We start from the raw sequence: 22,098 nt of genomic DNA on the forward strand, positions 1-22,098 counted from the left end.
CCTGAATCTGTTTTATTAAATATATTTTTACAGTTTATAAAATACGATTTTATATTGAAATGTTTTATGTTGGACACTTCTTTGCGACGTTTCTTGTGGTCACAATTGTTTCTTTGTCTTGAAAAAAAAAAGAGAAATATAATAAACTTACTTTCAGAATATGTATTCCTTTCTTTTAAGTTATCTGTATCAATTACTAGACTAACCGGCTCAGGTTGTAGGAGAAAGTCGAGTAAGTTAGTCATTCGGGTACTTTTAATGTATTGTATGTGTATAGGAAATTCTAGCAAAACATTATACGGCGTAATTTTGTTATTTGTTGAATACGTAATTGCTTCATTTATGTATTATGTATTTATTTATTTTTTTATTTATTTATAAGGTTTGCTAGCGATTTTTACATCTTTTCATACTTAACTAGTTACATCTTAAATTATAATCATGGTCAGCGTATGTAAAATCGTATAAAAGCAAACACTACATGCATTTAAAATTCCATTCATTAAAAATATTAGTTACGATAAAAAGTCTAAAAGCGAGTTAATAACAATTTACAACAAAAAAAAAAATAACAACGCAAATTTATACATACTAATATAAATATAGCTTTCCATCATTAACAAATTTAAATTATATTTCAATTCAACTATTAATTATTTCATACATTTTAAAATTAATAAATATATATGTATTTATGAAATAGTAATTTTAAATGCAGATATTTATTGTAAATGATATCTGATATTACTAATTATTATCATTCTTTTGCTATTGATACAATACTAGTACTATAATGATATTATTACATACTATTTTTTTCCGGCAAAAAGATTTTCAAAGAGACTTGAAACATGTTTATTCAAATTGTATTTTGTCTAGTTCCGCCGTGAGAGCTACAATGAAAACTGTGTACTGAGAATTCGGAGAATCGAAATAAAATCACTTCTTATGCTAAAATATAGAAAAGGCGTAAAAATAACTGTTTGTAAATAATTTATGAATCAGAATAAAATCAATAGTCAGGTCGCCTTAAATTAAAATTGACTCTTAAACGTAATTTGGACTGCTATATTTGAGAATTAGTATAATTAACATACGTTATGTTTGAAAAAATTGCATCAGACTGAAAAGCACAGGACGTCGGCTAACATCTATTTGCTCTTGGTTCACGGCCCGAGGAAATATCGCTTGGAGCGATAGATTTTAAATAAATAAAACCTTATTTATACCCGTATAAAATCGCGCAGGTCTTTTTTTTGTACAATAGTCATTCACGCATTCAAACCAATTACCGCTGTTTTTCCAATACCTATATATTTTTTAATTTATTTAACAAAATATTTATTTATTTACGCGCTTCACTTGTAAAACTTTCACTTACATTTTTACAACTTTTCTGTAATATGGCTAATAAATGACACATATTTATATTTAATAAAACATTACTAGGGATTTTTAGAAAAAAATATATTATATAATAAGATACAAGATGTGCTCAGTATAAAAAGGTACTGTTATATAAAAATATATATTTTTTTTGTTTCAGGTAAGCCGAAAAATCGATTACGATTACGAAGGCAGGCCTCGTTTGTTTAAAAGTAAGTTTAAAATAAATTGTCTTTTCCAAATCGGTAGTTAATTATATTTAAATGAAATTTTGATTACTTGTTATGTATATAATGAATTAACCGATATAATCATTTAATTCTAATTCAATTATCCGTCGGGATAATTATGTAGAATTATTTTTAAAGCGCCTCAAAAGTAAACAACGATTTAATTGCGTTGTGGTTAGGGTTGTAAAGCTTTCCGCTGCATCCACGCCGGCGATAGTCGCATGGTGCGGCGCGGCACTCCCACTCGTCGTTCTTGGCCGCGGCCGGCTCGCGCTCATTCACTTCAGTCCACAGCCGACTACCGCGGCGAACGCACGCGACGATTTACGCGCCTCCGATGTTAGTTTACGATTACGACATCGCGTCGCAACACGGAATTTCGCCGTGACATTGAATATAACTATTTCGAATATGGGTTAAACGACCCCGTAGACGAAATGAGTCCGGGCGAGCGCGCCGCCTTAGGGCGCCGCGAAGCCCCTCGCCCTCACTATGCGGCCACCGCACCGGGTTTCCCGCCACCGTACTATCCGCCCTATGGTGTGCCACATCCTAATGCATGGCTAGGAGCACCCCTTATATCTATGGCAGGACGTACACCGCCACCTCGTGAAAACCCTGTATCTAAGCTTGCGATGCATACACAGGGCGCTCCACTCATAATTCAAAATAGACATGATCGAAGAAAATACACTACTATACCTGAACAACGAAATCATCGGCCCGTGGGACAAACAGAAAATTTTACGAAAGACAGAATTGATGTGTCTGAAAACAACAGGCCAAGAAATCAACATCATCAACAACATCAACAACAAACACGTCCATCGCGCAGCGGCCGTAACAATAACACGGATGCAGTTAGCGTAGCGAGTGATGAAAGTTCCGGATCTACGAATTCTGAAACAATGCTACCGAGAATCATAAAACCGCGAAAGCGACGTAAAAAGGACCGAAAACCCAATAATATGGTACCACATGAATTAACATCTGCAGTATTGGATCTAGGCGACGTCGAACATTGTGCAGTTACGAATATGGGGTCAACGGCACACGGTGTTTACGAGGAATCTTATTGCCGTGATATATCGTTGCCCTATCGTTTAGACGTAAAAGTGTTAGATTACCCGGATCCAGCGCCAGAGACTTATAGAGTATCTGCGTTGGGAGAAGCTTTGGAGGCTACGCGTTTTGGATTAGTAGAGGCAGCTTCACCGTCAGAATCTGCTGTTAGTTCATGTCAGTGTCGTTATTGTGATCCTGTCGGACAGATTTGGGATGCTGATTCAATAGCCCATTTATTGGATGAAAATTCTAGTGTAGATTTTGCCCCGACTAAATTAGAAGAGTCGATGAAAATAGTTGGTCCATTGGGCAGACGTGGCGCTGACACAATGTTAAGACGAAGTTGGAGTGATCCATCGGCGCGAGTACCGGAAAGAAAAGTAAATAATAGCGATACGATGTCGGCTCCAAATCTTTATTCTTTATTCCCACCGCCGAGAAGAACCAGTATTCCGGAGCCTAGATCGCCACTGGCTTTGGAAATATCGTCAGAGATTGTTACTTCGATGAACGGACACCGTGACTTGGAAATTAAGTTATTTTCGACCTCGCCCCCGGCCTCGACCTCCGAACGTCGTTCTTTCTTCGATGATAAAAGTGAAAGTGCCGTTAACGATAGATGTGCGAACACAAATTCAAAGCAGATAGCAAACAGTGCAGTGAGTAGTGAAAAGATGGTGTCGAGTGCAAACAATATTCAAAAAAGTGGAAATATGGATTCGGGATGCATAAAGGCACTACTAACTGGCGATAATTCGCGCAACATTTGTGATTTAGCCTTAGTTTCTGTCTGAGGTCGTCGATGACCATGTTTATAATAATTATAACATTTGGAAGCGTATGATTACCAGTCCAGGGGCTTAACGCTCGCCATTTGAGCTGGACTCAAATTTTCATAGCGAGGCAAACACGGAGCGTCTCAACGCGACCCTATGATATTGAGATCTCCGAATCGGTTTCCTGTAGATCCTATAATTAATTTATTTTTTAACCATAGTTTATGAAACTGAAATGAAACTTTGTCTGGAAATTTTATAATTTGTGATTCGCCGTTATGACTTAATATTGTCATTCATTAGTGGGAGAGATGAATCTGGGTGCGGTGTGTTAAGTTGATACAGAGCGTGTTAAATACCTAAAGGTTATTATGCCAGTAAAAAATAATTAATGTTGCAATATTATTATATTGTCCCAACTTGTGTGCAATTAGCGTTTCACACTACTGACACGGTTGCGGATGCGTGCTCGCTATTGCGGTTTCCCGAGGTTTTCACCGCGCGCCGTTCCGGGTGGCGCCTCGTGCGCACCGGTTCATAGCGTTAATGACTTTTTTTTCCATTTCTACTCGTGGCTCACTTTTACCATAACCGTTTACTTTGACGACCTCCTGGTCTTGAAAACTAATGGCCTTAAATATTAAACGTTTAATTTATAATTTAATACGCGTACGTTAATACGTAAATTAGCACTTATATTCGCTATCATAATTTTTTCTACCATTAGTAAGTTATCTTCATACGTTAATGGTATGATAGCTCGAGAGGCAACAACTGTATTATATTTTTTACTGCACATAATTGAATATTTAATATAACGGTATTCATACATCACCGGTTACGTAGATATTTGAACAATATATTTAAGTCATTATTTAGTTTGCTTATAACTTTTATTAGACTAGACTATAAAAAAATGATAATCAACTTTTAGCCTCTTAAAGCTTAAACCGTGAACAGTTACCGATTTCATCGTTGTATAGTTTTTATGGAAATTTACAGTGATAAAAAATTGAGCCATATTTTTAGTTTCAATAAGACGTCGTTTTTATTTTGACATTTAATTAGTTACACGAAGACGCGCTGATAAAAATAACGATAATTTATTTTTTTAACATTCCGTTATCAATGTTTGTCGAACAAGCAACCAGTTCATTAACATTACATTTCTGTTCATAAAAACTTTATACGTTCCTTATCGTCTTTCTAGAGAATTTGACGAATTTCTCCTAAATACGAGGATTTCGGAACGTCAAGTACACACCAGATCTCTATAACGTCAACTGAACGAATTTTCTCATAATACTTCTTCGTATGATAACAAGAAATGTTATTAGCGGCGAATCAGTAATGTTTTCTTTAAGTCTACGTGTATTTCTTCGAGGAAGGGTCCAATGGGTATACCAGATAAAGTTTCATAATGTAGATAATGTGAATATAATTTAAGTTATTCATGGTTCGTACTTCGGTACACCGCTATCGTTGGCTTTTACACACTATGGGCTGTTTAGTATATTCTACGTTTTTATTTTTGTGTTGTGTTAGCTTATATTGCTCGGCGCATGCGTGGGGCGACATGATAAATCGGTTCTTGCTTTATTTTTCTCTAAGATAGGCTCGACGTAGACGAGGAGTTATTACAGTATCTTATCAACAGAAAAATTCTGATTTAAAGCGCATTAGCGGGACTGTTGATTGCGTTATATATCAAGTTATTATCGCTATTCAAATGACGAACCGGTCGTAATTATAGTACGCGAGATTCATTGCTGCTATCCAAATGTAAAAGGGCGAAGGGTTATTCATTATATTGATAAGAGAGAAAAAAAAACCTTAGATATAAATCGATTACATTGTTCGACTGTAAATATTCATCGTCAACGTCGGGTCGCTACTTGTGTTGGGATCAATATACGATGTGACAGCTGTAAAACTCAACGATACACTTAATATTAATGTAAACAAATATAGGCTATGTCTAACTTACTGAGTGAATGCATTTTATACATAAAATTATATAGGTTTATTATTTGTTTGTGTACGTCGTGAGGCACGAGTTACACGCTTGCACACTATTTTTGTACAATAAAAAACCATCATGCCCTGATAATTTTTGTTGTTTTATTTTGTGCTCGGTTAATTGAGCACAATATGTGAGCACTTTTTAAAAGATTACCCACTATATTTATGTATATATATTTAAAAAAAATCGTTCCATATTTGAATATTTCTCTTCGAATATGTTACGTTAGTCGATTCCAATTCACCAGGTGGACTCGATAAATATATTAAGGTACTGATATTCGGTAACAAAATGTTCCTTTTTTTTAATATTCAGAAACCCGTATTGTTAGTAGCGTAGCCGTTTACGTAATTCTTAACTCGACTTTCTATTGTAGTGAAACAGCTTATGGTTACGCGTTTGCTATTGTATTGTTTGTTTACAAAAGAAATATTCGAGTATGTATCACAGACGGTGGGCGAATATTTCGAAAATAATACCATTCAATTTACGATTACGAAATATGTACTACAGGGGCCGATTTTTTTGCTATTTTTTTATTAAATTGGAAACCACATTATGTCATTTGTCAAATCGCCATAAGCTTAACTTTTGTAATTCAGACGAAAATACATATGTTATATAAAACCACAAACATTCTTGTTTTGTTATTGATATTGTCTCATATAGCGCCAGTCCACAGAATATGTATAACAGTACTACACGCTATTTATAATTACTTAAGGAAAATGCAGTCATTAATGAAACATGATTTTTTTTTTATATTGAATATCAAAAATATATAAAATTATGACTTGTTTGGTATAAATCGAGAGGTTGATCATTGCGCATGCGAAATGAATTTATTTATAACTTTTTACTTTCAATATTAATTAACAGATAATATTTTTATCGCTTAATTATTTCCTTTTTATATGTCTGACATATATGTATGTTAATTTATCAAAATTTCAACAACCCGGTGATTCAGACGTCATAAGTAATACTGTCAAACTAATGATTAAAAGTTTATCTGTGCGACTTCCGTCGATGGATGACTAACGATACTTATTTTAATTAAAAAAGTTTCACTTTGAAATAATGTTTTTAGAACATATTCTAATTCTCTCACTAAGTTTATCTATTCTTGTTATGTAATACCGCCCTGGATTTCTTTTTAGATAACAAAAAATATAAGATAGACGTCAACCGAAATGTATACACATTGGAGTTCTATGTAATTATGTACAAGCTTTATCGACAAATAACCTAATAACGACCTCGGCCCAAAAAGAGGAGACAGCTTAATAGGCTTTACGGCCGTGTACCACTTCTTGGACTAGCTGGAGCTTATGACCATGAACGAGACAAATTAATAAAATTCAAGGATTACTGGATTGTTTTCTCATAATTTTAATGTTTTAAACATATTAGCTTCGGGTTCTGTTACTAAGAAATATCATATATCTATGCGTCGAGAAAATTTGATACGTGAAATTATATTATTTGGAGATAAATACATTAGTACGCTTTTACTCATAAACTGTACCAAATACTAAAACGAAAGTGTTTGCGGACGGTTTATATAGTCACCTGGCTACAAGGACAACGTAAAATGCCAGAACAAATGTTGATTTTCTAAATTTGTACTGTAACATCCGTGAGAGACTTAATTAAAAATACCTTCAAAAAGAAGGAACTCATTTATCAAGATTAAATAAAATGATAGTGTGAATTATAAGATACATCACTATCGAGTGTATCCTTCGTTATACTAAAAGTGCTTAGATTATGCGCCAAAGGGAAAATAACGCAATAAAACTATTACTCAAGTACTTAAAGAGCCACTTGGTTCTCTACAATTAAAACAATGACTTATCTCATACTTATTAACTACGCTATAGGAAATGTAATTAATTCTATGAACATTCAAACCGTAGCCGTTTTAACCAATAACAGCACTAATAGGCAATGTAAAAATTAACGAATCGACTAATTAATCATTGATTAGATCGTGTAGAACAGAAATTCTGCGAGCCAATCAAAATTAAATGCTAAATAACATTGACAGCGGTGTAAGGAGATCGGCTACTTGATTAGCCTTTGAAAAACCGGTGGTAAGTCTTCTCAAATGAAGACTAATTTCCATGAATTCGAAGTAGACATTTTTTTAAGTATACTCAAATTAATAGTTTTTTTTTTGCTCCCGCTCTTGTTAATTCGTATCTCGTTATCTAATAATATGACAAAGTGATTTCGAACATTCCAGACGTTCTCTAGGACAACCGTAAAATGTATTCGCAAATTACACGTGTTATCTGTTCTAGACTATCTCTCAATTTTGATCGACTACATAAGAAATAGTCCACAAGATTAAACCTACAATTTAAAAGTTGTCGACATTAATACACGAAGAAAAGTATTTATTAAATACTGTTTGAACCGTGTCTTTGATATAATTATATATTTTGGACGGGACATGCAGAGAACCGGATTTGTAATCAAATATATATATTTACTAGCTGTGACCGCGACTTCGTGCGCGTTTGATTTAACAAAAGTAAATTGTTGTACCCCAAGCTACTCCTTATTACAACAGCTGTCTACTCCGTTCCAGAGGTTAGCCGGAACAAACAGACAGACAGAAAAAATTGAAGAAAAAAATAAAGTTTTTTTGGTATATGTACCGTGTATACATAAAAATGCATTAAGTAAAAAGCGGTTAATTAAAAATTACAAACAGACACTCCAATTTTATTATATGTATATAGATAAATAAGCAAAAACAAAACAGTTCAGTATCTTTTTTCGCCCGTTCGTCAAGCGATTCTTTTTTTTTTGTTGGTAATTATTGAAGGATTTTAGTTGTGTCAATAAAAAAAAAACAACAATGGGAAAAAATGTTCTAACAAGCTAGTTCATATATATTCAATAATTATTATTTAACGAGTCGAATTTCGACCACTGATAATACAATAGTTATACGTCATTGTATACACAGTAGTTATCACTTGATATAGATTCGATACAGATCGAACATTACTTGGTAAAATAAATAAATTGTCTTCTCTCTTTTATTTAGATGTTTGCCGCTCAGATTCAGTAGAACTAACAAGAATAGATTTTCCCACTAGTAATATAATGCGACAGTCTATCAGATAGCCGTCTTTATTATGTACAACAAATACCAGTACAGTAAAACTGAAATAATTCATCGTGAACAAGTATCAGCTGATATAAAATTTTAATTTATTTAAGGGTTCCCTTTGGTTAGCTATTCTAACGGTATTCCAATATGATAGTATTTTTACGACGAGTGTACACATTTGTCGAATTAAATTAACAGTCTTATCATCGACGTCATTATTAAAAAAAAATATTTAATATTCATGAGAACGATATAGGGTTTTTATTATTAATAAGTCTACTAGTTATGGAAATTAGGCGATAGACCGTGAAAAACACCAAGGTGATGTATAAACAGCAACACATTTACAAATATTTGTAGTTCTTTGACGTCACATAATGTTTAATATTTATGGACTTCAAATATTAACGTATAAAACCATGGAGCTGTAACAAAGCAGTGCACATAACGCCATAAAACGCGCACGTGGCGTTTGACCTTGGGAACGACCGGGCATTGAAGACGTTTCAAAGTAAACACGCCTACAGTACAATAGCAAAGTCGCAAATTATAACAGCGTCGTAATAAAATAAAGAACTTCAAACTATTCGAGTATTTCCTGTACTTTGATGAAGATTTTCTAGTGGACGTTGTCTCGATTAGATTCCACGGAGACATTATTCCTAGCTGTAATTTAGCCGTTTCCATAAATTCTGATCTTAACTATTGAACTGAACGCTGATCTATTTTTATTACTTCATGTTTATTTATATTAACATTTTTTGCATTTAGATAAAGCCCAAAATTTTATATTTTAAATCATAAAAAAGGGCATAAAATGTTAGTATGTAATTAAATTAATCTAGTCTTATTTTTAATTTCAGAATACTCTTTAAGCTATAAAATTTACCGTTGTAGTAACTTATAACCGGTTTATGCGTCTGACTTATATGACTATTTAATTATTTTTTAACATAAACTCTAATTATTTCAAGTAAGGTGAAATAGTCATCGGCGTATTGGTTTTCTCCTACACGTCGAGTTTTCTTCTGGACGACAGGAGGCGGGGTAGAAAGCAGTCTCGTATCCGATAGAGGTTTCACGAAAGATTTCACTCGCGAAAGCACTCGTCATCTGAGATCTACCTATCGCATTATTATGATATGATTCGCTGTAGATTAGTTTTGTACGGTACTTTGAAATGTCTCACTTGGAACGCTAGAAATATTCACATTATGATAATAGTAAAATAGATGCTCAAGGCGTGGGAATTTTAAATCGAATCTCTGAAGGTGATTCTAAAATTTAGTATTAAAATGTCGTAGATAATTATAATTAATTCAATGTCCCAAATTAGCAAACGTTCCGTCCTGTGCTCTTGGCCTTTTATTTTATCACAACAATATGTGATCTTCATATTTTGTACTGTAAGGTATATTTTTGTCATGAGGACAAATGACGGTCGTTACGATATTCTCATTTGAAATGGCTTATCATCTAAATGCAGCGGTTGGGTCAACGCTCGCATGGTGATTTTGCAGATTATGCTTATCCTTATAATTTTAATACAAAGTCCTGAAGTTATTCTCATTATTTAGATATTTTTGTAAATTATTATCGTACTGCACGGTACGGTTTAACTTTATATCGCATTTAGTGCTTATAGAAAATGTTTAAGTGACTTTAAAAAAACGACAACATAACGATCCTTTTGATATACTGCTTGCTAGATGCCTGACTCCTTCGAAAAGAGATAAGTATTTATTTTAAGCGTATAAAGCGAGAGCAAAAATATATTGAATGAGAATGCAGTTGCCTTAAGCGCAGTTTTTGCCACATTTACTCCTTTATTAAGAGTTCTGTTTAGTCATCTAATGAAGTATTCAGGATTGAAAGCGATAAGGACTGGTTCAGTCCGATCGGGTCTGCTTTTATAATTCACTTGCCGCAATTGTGCTTCCTATTATAATTTATTACTGGCCACTTTGTTACAAATGCTCCACTGTCAATAGACTTAGGACGTTTCATGAATGATTACATTTTCAATTGTTAAATCATCCGTGCATTGATCGACTTTTTGTATGACATCACTAAGTATTCCATTTCCGAATACGTGTTTACGTTTAAAGAAACATCTTAATTTATAAAAATAGATAATCGAATCTTAATCATCCCACGTGAATGTACCTTATTTATCTGAAAACATTTCATTGAGCGGTCGATGACTCTCTTTCTTTTATAGACACTTACGTACGAGATGCTTGAACTAGTTCGAAATGCAATTTTAAGCTTGTTAATTTGATTAAGAATCGTTTTTTGTTAAGAGTCTTTAAATATATATGAAATTGTATATTTTTTTTCCGATTACATCTCTAATTTTATATTGAATAAATTGTATGTATTCATAAAGGTACAATCTTTTCCATATCATTATGACGGATGGATTAGTGCCGCGGGTTTTGTGATTTCATAATTTTCACCGGGCGGTTTCTATGGGCGCGGACCGATAAAGCTGTTGCGCTTGCGACTGGAGAGAAAGCAGATAGTGTTGCGTTTCTCGATGTTCTTGCACCCAACAAGGTTTGGACTAAGTTAAAGTTTCGAGCGGTAAGTTGAATATTTTTCTCTCTTAATCCGTTATCGTATTGAAATTTCGCTATCATTAATGTATTTTTAAATATATCTTTGTTTATTTTTTAATAATTTGAAAACGTAATACCATAAATCATTAGCATTATTTTTTAAAACAGTTTCGATCATAAATGTCTTCGATCGTAAACGGTGTCAATGTCCATATTATAAATTCAGTTTTGTGAATTTTATCTGTGAACTATAATATAATTATATTAAATTGATGATCGTTATATATAAAATTTGGCGTGATCGCTCGTCGTTTCACACTATAACACAAAACTCGTACGCAACACCGGTTGTACACGCCGATACGAGAGCGCTGAGAAAGTTGCCTCGCTACTCTCTCGACGCGATTGATTCCCGCTCGATGTTTCGCTCCTGAGTGCTGTAATGATATTATCACTAAACGAAAGTGTTATTGTCCTGTTACTAGACTCTAGATCAGGCGAATTGTATCGAATAAGTATTCGATTTCATCAAATCTGTTCAATCTAGGATTCTTTTTTTGGTCCAAAAAACGTGATTGATTTTTAATTTCATACAAGTTACTATATTTATTATTAATATTTATATAAAATTTAAAGTAAAGTAAGTGTGTAAAAGTACCACTGCCTGGCTAAGGCCTACTTTAAGGAAAAGGTTTGGAGCCAATTCCATCACGCTGCTAAAATGAGGGTTGTTTGATACACATGTGACAGAGTTTCATTGAAATAAGACGCATGCAGGATTCCTCATGATGTTTACTTCACCGCCCAGCACGAAATTAATTATAAACACAAATTAAGAACATGAAAATTCAGTAGTGCTTGCCTAGTTTGAACCCGCAATTATTGGTTAAGTTGCATGCGTTCCGACCGCTGCGCTGGGCTGTCTCGGCTCTATGTATTTACATAATTAGTGCCAATTCACTTTTGATAGTATAACTGGTACCATTAATGAGCGGTGTGTTCTAAATATTTATTGTCCTTAATAATATTCAATCTGATCAACAAACTGACCTTGTATTTTTTTTTCTAAGAGATGTCATGGTCAACAGTCTACATACCAGACTAACAGTCTTTTTTTATACAATGAAATACGTAAAAAAAATTATCGTCGCCATTTATCAATATAGTTAGTATATAAAATATCTGTATATTTTTTGTTAAATTTGAAACGATTTTAAATGTCAGATTAAATTAATAAATATGTATGAATAAGTCTCTTTTCATATCGTGGCAGTGTTAATTGATATTTATACAGATACTTTGCTTGAAAAGTGTGGTCATTTTAAACTTTAAATTTTTTAAACTTGGTTACTATGATCGGTTGTTTTTCTATAAGTATTGGTTTTTTTTTTTAATAATTATTATGTCAATTTTCTTACTAGTAATGTTGCCATATTAAATAAGATATAAAATATTTTGTTAAAAATCTACTTTGGATATGTTTTTGTCATTTAATGTCAGCTATGAATAAGCTTGTATTGAAATAAAAGCCAAAAAAGAGAATGTATTGAATCTCGGATGTCAATTCACCTCATTGAAGTGTTATAAATATTTTCATGCTTCAAAATTTAAATTAAATTTTTATATTCAATAAATTGTAATTTTTTTTTATTTAACTTACTTTATCGAATATGAGAATAAACGAGCAAATAATATTTAAAGATGTTTAATTATTTCAAGTCTTAACTTAAAACATGTTTTCCCAGCCAGTGAGGCGTTATTCCCTGGGGTAAAGATATATATGTATATATCACACGGATCCGTCTATTTAAGAAAATCGACTTACAATATACAAATATTAAATTACAATCAGAAGATACAGGACACAATAATGTCTAGCTAGAAAAAACAAAACACGCATGCAAATCAAAATGAAATAAAGAAATTTATAAATAAGATATAACAACGCCACAGACAGCGCGTCTGTGGAGATACAATAATGACAATAAATTAAAAAAGAAAATCTAGCTTGGAGATTAATTAATGATTCTAGTCGATTGCGGTGGCGAAGGCACTTGCAACCAACTAGAATTACTTTTGATTCATCTTATCGATGCTCATTCAAGCTTCGGCTACTTATTTTTATTGTGTTTGCAATTCACTAGCGTTCACCGTTCGGGTACAGATCATGTCTACTATTGATATATTGTCGTAAATTGATTTGTTCCATTTAATTATTAATCAATCTTGTTTTTTATCTGTTATTTATAATTCATTTCTATTATTTCGTTAATGTATGCTTTCGGATTCGCGCAGGTTTGTTTCGATTCTAATCAAATGTATCTTTATTTAAACGTATCTAACGTCTATATTCGTGTATCGTGATTAGTGTTCGTAAGTCGCTTTCGATGGTGCAATTAACACCGCATCGTTAGATTCAAATCTGTTAAACACTAGGTCACGAAGGGTCGCACCTCATGCTTTCGCTTCTTCTAACGAATATGAAAGTGTCAAATCATTATACGTAATATCTACTTTTTTTATTTATATCGTGATGTGTGCACGGCTAATGGTATTGACGCTTGTCAAAATAAACAGTTTTCGTTATTTTTAACGTCAACATCGATACGATGAAAGAGGTTATTAATAAATACAACTTCATATTCATGTCGATTATGAATAATTATTAACTTAGATGATTTTGTTGTATCTGGGGGGTGTAAACGCCGTGACATAATGAGTCACGTGATCGGAATCGTTTGAAGGGACAAATGTCACGTTTTAAATTATTTCGAGAGCTATGAGTCGGGAGCTAAATTTTTATTATAGAGAGCGATACAGTTCGGGCCTTCCAAACGGGACCGTTGGTTCACGCAACTCGGATAGTTATAATATACCAACTTTATAATTTGTGATTGCTGATTATACCTACGTTGTGGTTAATTGCCTGAGACCTACGCCATGAACCCTGTACCAGAAGCCCCTACCGATGCCGGGCATCCCGCTGATCTATCGCAGTCACCGTCATACACATAAATATAAATGATTTAAATAGCTTAGTCGTCGTTATTTACTGCGACTAGCCGATTCTAATTTGTTGCTAAATGAATGCGATTTATTGTGTTCACTGAATATATATCAAAATAAGTTATCGGTCGATGTTTAGATATTGATAGTAGATTAAAGCTCACCATCCGTATATCGATTGTGAGGTCGTGTTGCGGGAAAGTCCAGTGAAGCGTGCGAAGGTCGGATCATTTACCCTGTAATGTGATATCGAATGCGTTGCGTAACTGAGATAACAGTTACGTAACGGAGATTTGGACTCTAAAGTGTACGACGTGTGATCTATAATCGGTCGAGGTTTCGTATACCTGGTCGGACACCGATTTCGTCCATAGATAAAGTTTGAAGGCGTATCGTTAAAATAAGCGGCCGTTAATATTAAATATACTATTACGATCTTGTAATATTAATTCTTACAATACGTTTCATGATTATAACACGATGTATCGATTCTTATTCGCGCTAAGATGGTACCGTAGATATAATATACGAGTATCTACAGTAATAAAGCCGGACCAGATAGTCGGCACGTGCGTGTGTTCAATTTACAAGAATTATCTAATGGCATTAATTAAAATAGCACGTTCTATTTGATTAATTATACGCTACATCACGTCCTGTGAGTGTATGAAATGGCGGCGCGTATAATCTTGCTCATCTTACTTGTGCATAGTACAAAAAAAAAAAAGTTATATCTATAATTAACACTCCTTTCCTGGACATGTTTATAATAAATGTTGTCTATTCATATTAGTCATGCCATCTCTCTAATTTCAAATACGTTTGGATTTCTCCTCCTCCTCAGATATTTTATTTTGACTGTATATCTTATATAATGATTCTAACTTTTTATATTATTTCGATATTTTTGGATATGGCCCAGTGGTTAGAACGCGTGCATGTTAACCGATCTCGGGTTCAAACCACGGATTTTTCATGTGCTTAATTTGTGTTTAATTCATCTCGTGCTCGGCGGTGAAGGAAAACATCGTAAGGTGACCTGCATGTGTCTATTTTCAACGAAATTCTGCCACATGTGTATTCCACCAACCCGCATTGGAGCAGCGTGGCGGAATACCTTGCTCCATACCTTCTCAAAGGGAGAGGACGCCTTAGACCAGCAGTGGGAAATTTACAGGCTGTTAATGTAATGTAATTATTAAATATGACTGCATATGAACGTTATATAGTTTTTTTTTGTAGATGATTTAAAGCATTTGTTTTCGGTACATTAATTTTTAACGTTTCAATTCGAGAAAGGCAACACAAAGAGCATTTTTTAGTTTAATTTTCATTTTTAAGTACAGCTTTCGTGGTTGGTAATAGTGGGCGTTCACGATTTCCCCGGAGTACTGCCGGGTCGCGAGCAGTGACGTCGAGTGGCCTTCTGGTGCGCTTTGATTTACTGCTATTGTTTTTGTTCGTATTTTTATTATTACCACCGCTATAGGATTGTGTATATTTTCCTTTCAATTTTTTTTTTAAACAATTTCAACGATTTATTTTATAAATGTAGGCGTCGACTAAATCCGTAATACATTTTTTTTAAATCATCTTTGGCTCCGGTTTTTTGTAGAACAATGTGTGGTAATTTGGATTATATGTCTTCTATTAATCAATTTAGAATGTATTAAAACGTGTGGGTTTTAAACAATTTTAAATTTACGTACATTCGAAAAGAGGTTTTAGCAAGTTTCAAATAAAACAAGATCTCGCCCGCCTATCCTCGTGCCAAAATCTGGGTGGGACGTTAGTAGAGATATCCGGACGCTAGACCACTACCGGGGACCGGGGTCACGGCCGGGCTACACATTAAACTTTACCTTGATCTGGATATTTTATGTTCGAAGGTCAGACCCGACTGAAATATTAACATAAAATACGCTTACGACCTATAAAAGCGTAATACATTTGCGTTCTAATGTTCACTCAGAAAAAAAAAGCCCGGCATAATTAATTATATCATTTTTTTATTTATAACACAATCAAGGCGATGGTAACACAAACATTTTAAAGTAATATAAGAATGAGATACGATCCGAAACGGCAAAGACGTAAAACAAGTAAAGGATATTACCGTAAAGTATTAGTAACAGACGGAGGCATTTAAGTTTTTATGTTCCTGTAAAGCTACTATTTCCAGCCACATAGTTTGTATACACGATCCTAATAACAGTTTACTATCCACGTATTAAGTGACGTAACGGTACCCCCGATATAGAATGATACTAAGACGTCGAACAATATAGTCTTTTTGTGTAACGGACATAGCTGAATCGTAAATGTCATCGGTGCTGGATAGCGATGTGAAATACGTAGGAGATTCTCGTTATCTAGGACGATTGTCTACGGTCTCGTAAGCGTTAGTGGGTAGGTTTATGTATGACGGGTTCTGTGGGACGACTTTGTTTTTTGCCTTGCATTTTATTTTATTTAAATAAAAACATCATTTATACTTATATTATAAATGCTAAAAGTAACTCTGTCTGTCTGTCTATCGTGACCGATCTATTGTGACCGATATATTTGTATGCATATATTTTCATATAATAAATTTAACCGTCTTGATTTGTTTCGTTCACTTGGTGAGAACCGGCTAAGTGGGTAACCTCTCATTCATTAGTTTACTCTACAGTTAGACAACAATACTTTGTCTTGCTATGTTTAGGGTTTAGTTTTAGGTTGACGGCTAAATTAATGGCGTTAAGAAAGCTTTAAATTATTAACTAACTCTAGTAATTCCTTTTTCTAACTTATTAATTAATGTTGATGTTTTGGTACAAATAAAGAAATTTGAGGTTACGGATAAAAAATATAAAAGATTGATTCCAAGCAAAAGGGAGAAGACAAAATATATCGTGAAAATATGAAAGTATCTCAAAGTAACTCATAATTATAAGAATACTTACTTCGCTAACAAGCAACTAGACTACTCAGTTGTACTAGATATTAACGAACTTACGAATAAATATAACATTTTCTCGTTGTAAGCAATAAGCTAACATCCGAATGAAAAATCGAGTAACCAAACGATCGCTTCACAGCGTTTATTGGGACGGGAGTGTAACTACTCGATATGACCGCATGCCACACACGACGATCATAATGCTTATGCTATGTAATGTCGTTATGCTATGTAATTTAATATTGTAATATAATAATTTATTACAATGTTGATACAAAAAATTCGCCTCTTTTTACCGAGCGTGGCTTTTTTATCGATTTATGAATTATATTTAATAAAAGGAAAGTTATATTTTTATTTGGATACTAACGACCCTCCCCAGCAGTCTTTTAATTAAGAAAATAATATTATATAATTATAATTTGTGTCCTATAACACTCAGGACTACCTAATGTAATTTTGATAATGAAAAAGTTTTTAGAATCGTTCCGGCGATTACCCTCTTTATAATATAAGTAAAGATAAATATAAAAAAAAAATGAAGACAACACAAAGCATAACTTTTGATAACATTACATATTTATTCCCATGAATAAGTAGCTGGGACTAAATTCGTAAAACGTGTACGTGATTTTTCGTAGTCTGTTGCGTCAATATAAATAGCCACCTACATAACGCTATAATTGTTCTAAAAATTACGTCCACGTTTTCAATATTTGTAATTTACGACAACGGCAACGTAAATGGCTATTTCTGTATGTTTGCCACTAGAGTTATCCACGTAGTAACTGTTCCTTGGAATTGCTCAAGACTATTTCGTATTTGTAATTTATTATAAACAAGTTGAACCACATATGCGTTTTAATTTTAGCCTCGGTATAGTGGCTAGTTTATAGGCCGCAAATCTTGAAGTCGCGGTCTCGATTCCGAGGTCGGCTCTGGGAGTTGGATCGGGTCCCATCAGATTATGAGATGCCATTCTCCGTGGCTCATCACACACATAATATCACATCAAAATATATATTTAAAGTAAATATTTAATCTATTAATTACAATATTATCATCATCCTTCTCATCCTCCTGCCCTTATCCCAATTTTATTTGAGGTCGGCGCAGCATGTCTTCTTGCATACTTCTCTTTCTGACGTCATCTCACAAGTAACATTCTTTCCAGCCATAACGTCTTTCACACAATCTTGGTTTCTTTGGTCGTGGCCTATATACCCATTTCTTATTGATTATTTAGAATAATAAACATGTTATAAAATTTATCTGGCTGCGTGATCAGTTGCCGTTTCGCGAGTATTGGGGGAGTTTTGGTGATGTCTCCACTTGGATACACACGATCCAGGCGTGTCATGCAGGCTATACGTACTCTACGTTACAATCGTTTTGTTCGAGTTTTATTACCCTTAGCTGGAAACTTCCGAGTGGGGTCGTGGCGAAAGCAAATGTTATTATATTTTCTTGTCTGAAACTTTATTATTTGAGTTCGTGAACTTCTCCGTTGGAGTTACGAGCATTGTCAACGATATAAATGTAATATAAAACCATAGATAGATACTTGTGAATATGAAATTTATATTATTAGTTATTACATATGAAATAAAAGCCTACATACTTTTACGGTGTAACATACATATTCATAATAATATGTTATGTTATAAAAATAGTGAATGACCCAAATATCGAATATGAGAATCTGCAGGAGAAATGTTTCGGATTGTTTTTTAGGGATTAAATTTTTAGTTTAGTTTAAATTTTTTGCAGTAACAGCGTCTAGAAGTAGTCTAGCGTAAAGGAGGTGGCTACATACCAAAACCGTTGTATGTTGGACCATTAATAAGCATTTGGTGATAGGGCTTGTCTGGATAGGTAACACCTACTCATCAGATATTCTAATGTCAAACATTAATACTTAGTATCGTTGTGTTCCGGTTAAAAGGATGAGTGAGCCAGTGTAACTACAGGCACAATGGACAAAACATCTTAGTTCCCGAGGTTGGTGGCGCATTGCCGATGTAAGGAATGGTATTATGAATATTTCTTAAAGCGCCAATGTTTATATAGGGGTCGTCTGACTACACATATTTAAAAAAAACATATTCGAAAATTTAAAAGCCACAATTATTAAGTGAATATATTTATACGATTGAGATATTTGTAAACAACGTTAGTCTTGTTTGTTTACGAATACGTGACTCGCCGTAAGCGTTCTTGTACTGTACTCGCTTAAATCATGTGTGATCGGATGAAAGTACGTTCTTATCTCGATCTTCCCACGAGTGACGGATTGCGTATCCGATTAATGTATCAGCCATTGTTACAATAGATCTTACACGGAAAAAAATAATAAAAAATAATGAAATGTATCTTTGATCTAAATGCATCAAACGTGTTCCACTTAGTATGAGTAATGTATACAATATTAATACCTTGTAGTTAATCGATCATACTATCGTTCGTTTGAAGCTTGTCAATTCAAGGTATTCATAGTTCAGCAATGACTTCCCATTTCAAAATCTCAAAGAATAATTTTACAATTTAAAAACAAATAACTGCTGTAATTAATATTTTATCATATCTCCATTTGATGATCGATTGATTAAATCATATACATACACTATGTACAATGTGTACATATCACACAAGACAAAAAACTAACGCATTAAATTAAATCAGGTTCCACACAATATAATTTGCAAAATGTTAAGCTAAAATGATGTATGCAGTTTCCTCGAAGGTTTTTTAATCCTACCTAATTTGTAAATGTCATACAAACTGATGAGCACCGAAAATTTAACTTCAACGTTTATGTAACATGAAACGGGTTAAGAATGTATTGATGAAAATAAATCCAAAACGATTAATCAGTGCACACGAGTTCGAAACATAAAAAATGGTAATACAATACCCGCTTCATTGAATTAATCAGACATATCGTAATTCGGCTATCAAAATTCGACAGGTAATCCTTCGGATTCGGCGACGCGTGACGTTTACAGTCAAGGAGCTTATTCTTTGTTCTCTTTTTTGTTCCGTTTCGGCGGCATCTGAACTCCTTCGATTAACATTCTGTGTCACAATCGCCCGGTGGCGGATCCAATATATTAATCCTCTTGCTTAACGCCTTGTCCGTGCACGTGCCTTGAATTACGTGAATTCAATATAAACCAAAAAAACAGGGATTATAACTTAGAAAAACTCACATTATTATACATGATACATAGAATATTAAAACGTACAATGTTCAACGAATCTGTATGGAACTATGTATTTGTTTGTTTTGCAATAATACTGCATATGGTATGGTTTATCGGATTGGTAATGATTGCATTTTATTATATGATATTCACAACAACGGTACTAGATTCCGTGTCGCAACATCCCATACACCTCAATACGCAACGCGTGTCCAACGGAAGCCACTAATGAACGGTAAGGGTTAATAACCGACAGGACATGAGGTCCGGAAGATTCATAACATAATGACACAGCTGACGAGCTGCACCGAATGCGCTTAATTGACCCTTGCCGTCGAAGTTTATCAATGTCCGAGCACCGTCTCTCGAAATTATATTGTAATTGATTGCTTTGTATCTCTTAACATGAAATATTTAAAAGATTAAGCATGGCTCTCTAGACATTCAATAATGTTTTTATTCAAAGTCATAGTATATCCGCATTTGAAATTTAAGAAGTTAAGCTTGTACCGATCAACGAAAAGCGTACAGTTCTCAATTTTAATTTCTTTGTATAATGTTAGTACAACAATGTGGAAGCCACAAATGACATCCACAACAAACTCCACACAATGTGCGGCGTGCCCGGCAGGAGCAATTGTGGTTCGATTCCCTCGCATTTCCCGCAATAACTCGCGCTCTTTTCAATTGCCCCGGCGTGTTCCTAGCGCGTGCCGCCAACCACAGCCATCAACGTATCGCTTGCAATTTCGATAAAACCCTATGTTCAAGTTCATCTCGCGGTCTCTTCTAACGTGGCTGCGGCTTCGTTCGGACGTGTATTGCCATCGCTAAAAATGAAACTTAAATCGATCACGATCGACTCTTTAATCGTATACACGTTTACATTAGATTCCGCAATTTGACCGCAAGGGTCGATTTACCAATTTTCGCAGACAAGGCGTCTGTTGTCCACTGGAACTCGCGTGATTGATTGCTAATGACTATTGTTAAAGTCTTACGTAATCCCCGAGGCAGCCGTCAGATCGGGCGCTTAACATGACTGCCACGATTACCCTTATATTTCTGTTTCGCGAGAACATAACAATTTATCTGCAGACAACAATATATGGATGGGCTGAGCCGCGGGGTACCAAACAATGTATCATTGATACCGCTCGCAAACGACTGCTTGGGTGGAAAAGTGGAGAGCTTATAATGTTTGATGATTTGATACGGCCCTCGAAGACAGCATTTATTAAAGCAATTGTACAATTGTACATCGGTAGCAACAATGTCCTTATAATCATACAGGTGCCGCAATCTTATGAAAACATTCACATTTTACAAATACGTTCTTATAAGTGCTATTGAATATACTACATAAAAAATCGACTTGTAAATACTTCGAAACAATTAAACAAAGTTGTCCTGTCATCATTCTTGCTTCTGTTTACTTTAAGATAGTGAAAGGTTAAACTATAGTTCCATGGTCACGAAATAACAATGTAAGCTTCAATTCGCTAAGTTATTGCAAATGGAATTTCATAAATATGTACTTATAGTAATTTTGTTGCCCACAGCATTCGATTCCGATTCAACTTGTTGATTTACGCTGCAGTTGTCACTGTTTCTTAATGTATTGGTCCTGCTTTCTGCGAAGTGTCATTAGTTTAAGAGATATCGTGTAAAGTCATAGCGTGATTTATCATCTATTTTATTATTATTATTATTAACCTGAATCTACGAACTCACCGTGGTGGAATAAGCTCCAGACCTTCTCCTTACAGGAGACACC

The 22,098-nt window shown here is 34.2% G+C and overlaps 2 protein-coding genes across 3 annotated transcripts in view; both read left to right on the forward strand.

Annotated features, from left to right (window-relative positions):
* LOC125067421 (CCR4-NOT transcription complex subunit 6) overlaps nt 1-22,098 on the forward strand; it is a 197,373-nt gene that overhangs the window by 41,247 nt on the left and 134,028 nt on the right. The window lies entirely within an intron of this gene.
* Nucleotides 1,859-5,567, forward strand: LOC125067422. Its single transcript, XM_047676027.1, has one exon. It carries the CDS (start codon nt 2,054-2,056, stop codon nt 3,473-3,475), a length of 1,422 nt encoding a protein of 473 aa, XP_047531983.1. The 5' UTR covers nt 1,859-2,053; the 3' UTR covers nt 3,476-5,567.

The sequence above is a fragment of the Vanessa atalanta genome, chromosome 11, assembly GCF_905147765.1.
Source record: "Vanessa atalanta chromosome 11, ilVanAtal1.2, whole genome shotgun sequence".
NCBI lineage: Eukaryota > Metazoa > Arthropoda > Insecta > Lepidoptera > Nymphalidae > Vanessa > Vanessa atalanta.

Excerpts from the sequence above, each read along its gene's own strand:
- LOC125067422 (XM_047676027.1), top strand. The coding sequence starts at position 2,054 with ATGAGTCCGGGCGAGCGCGCCGCCTTAGGGCGCCGCGAAGCCCCTCGC.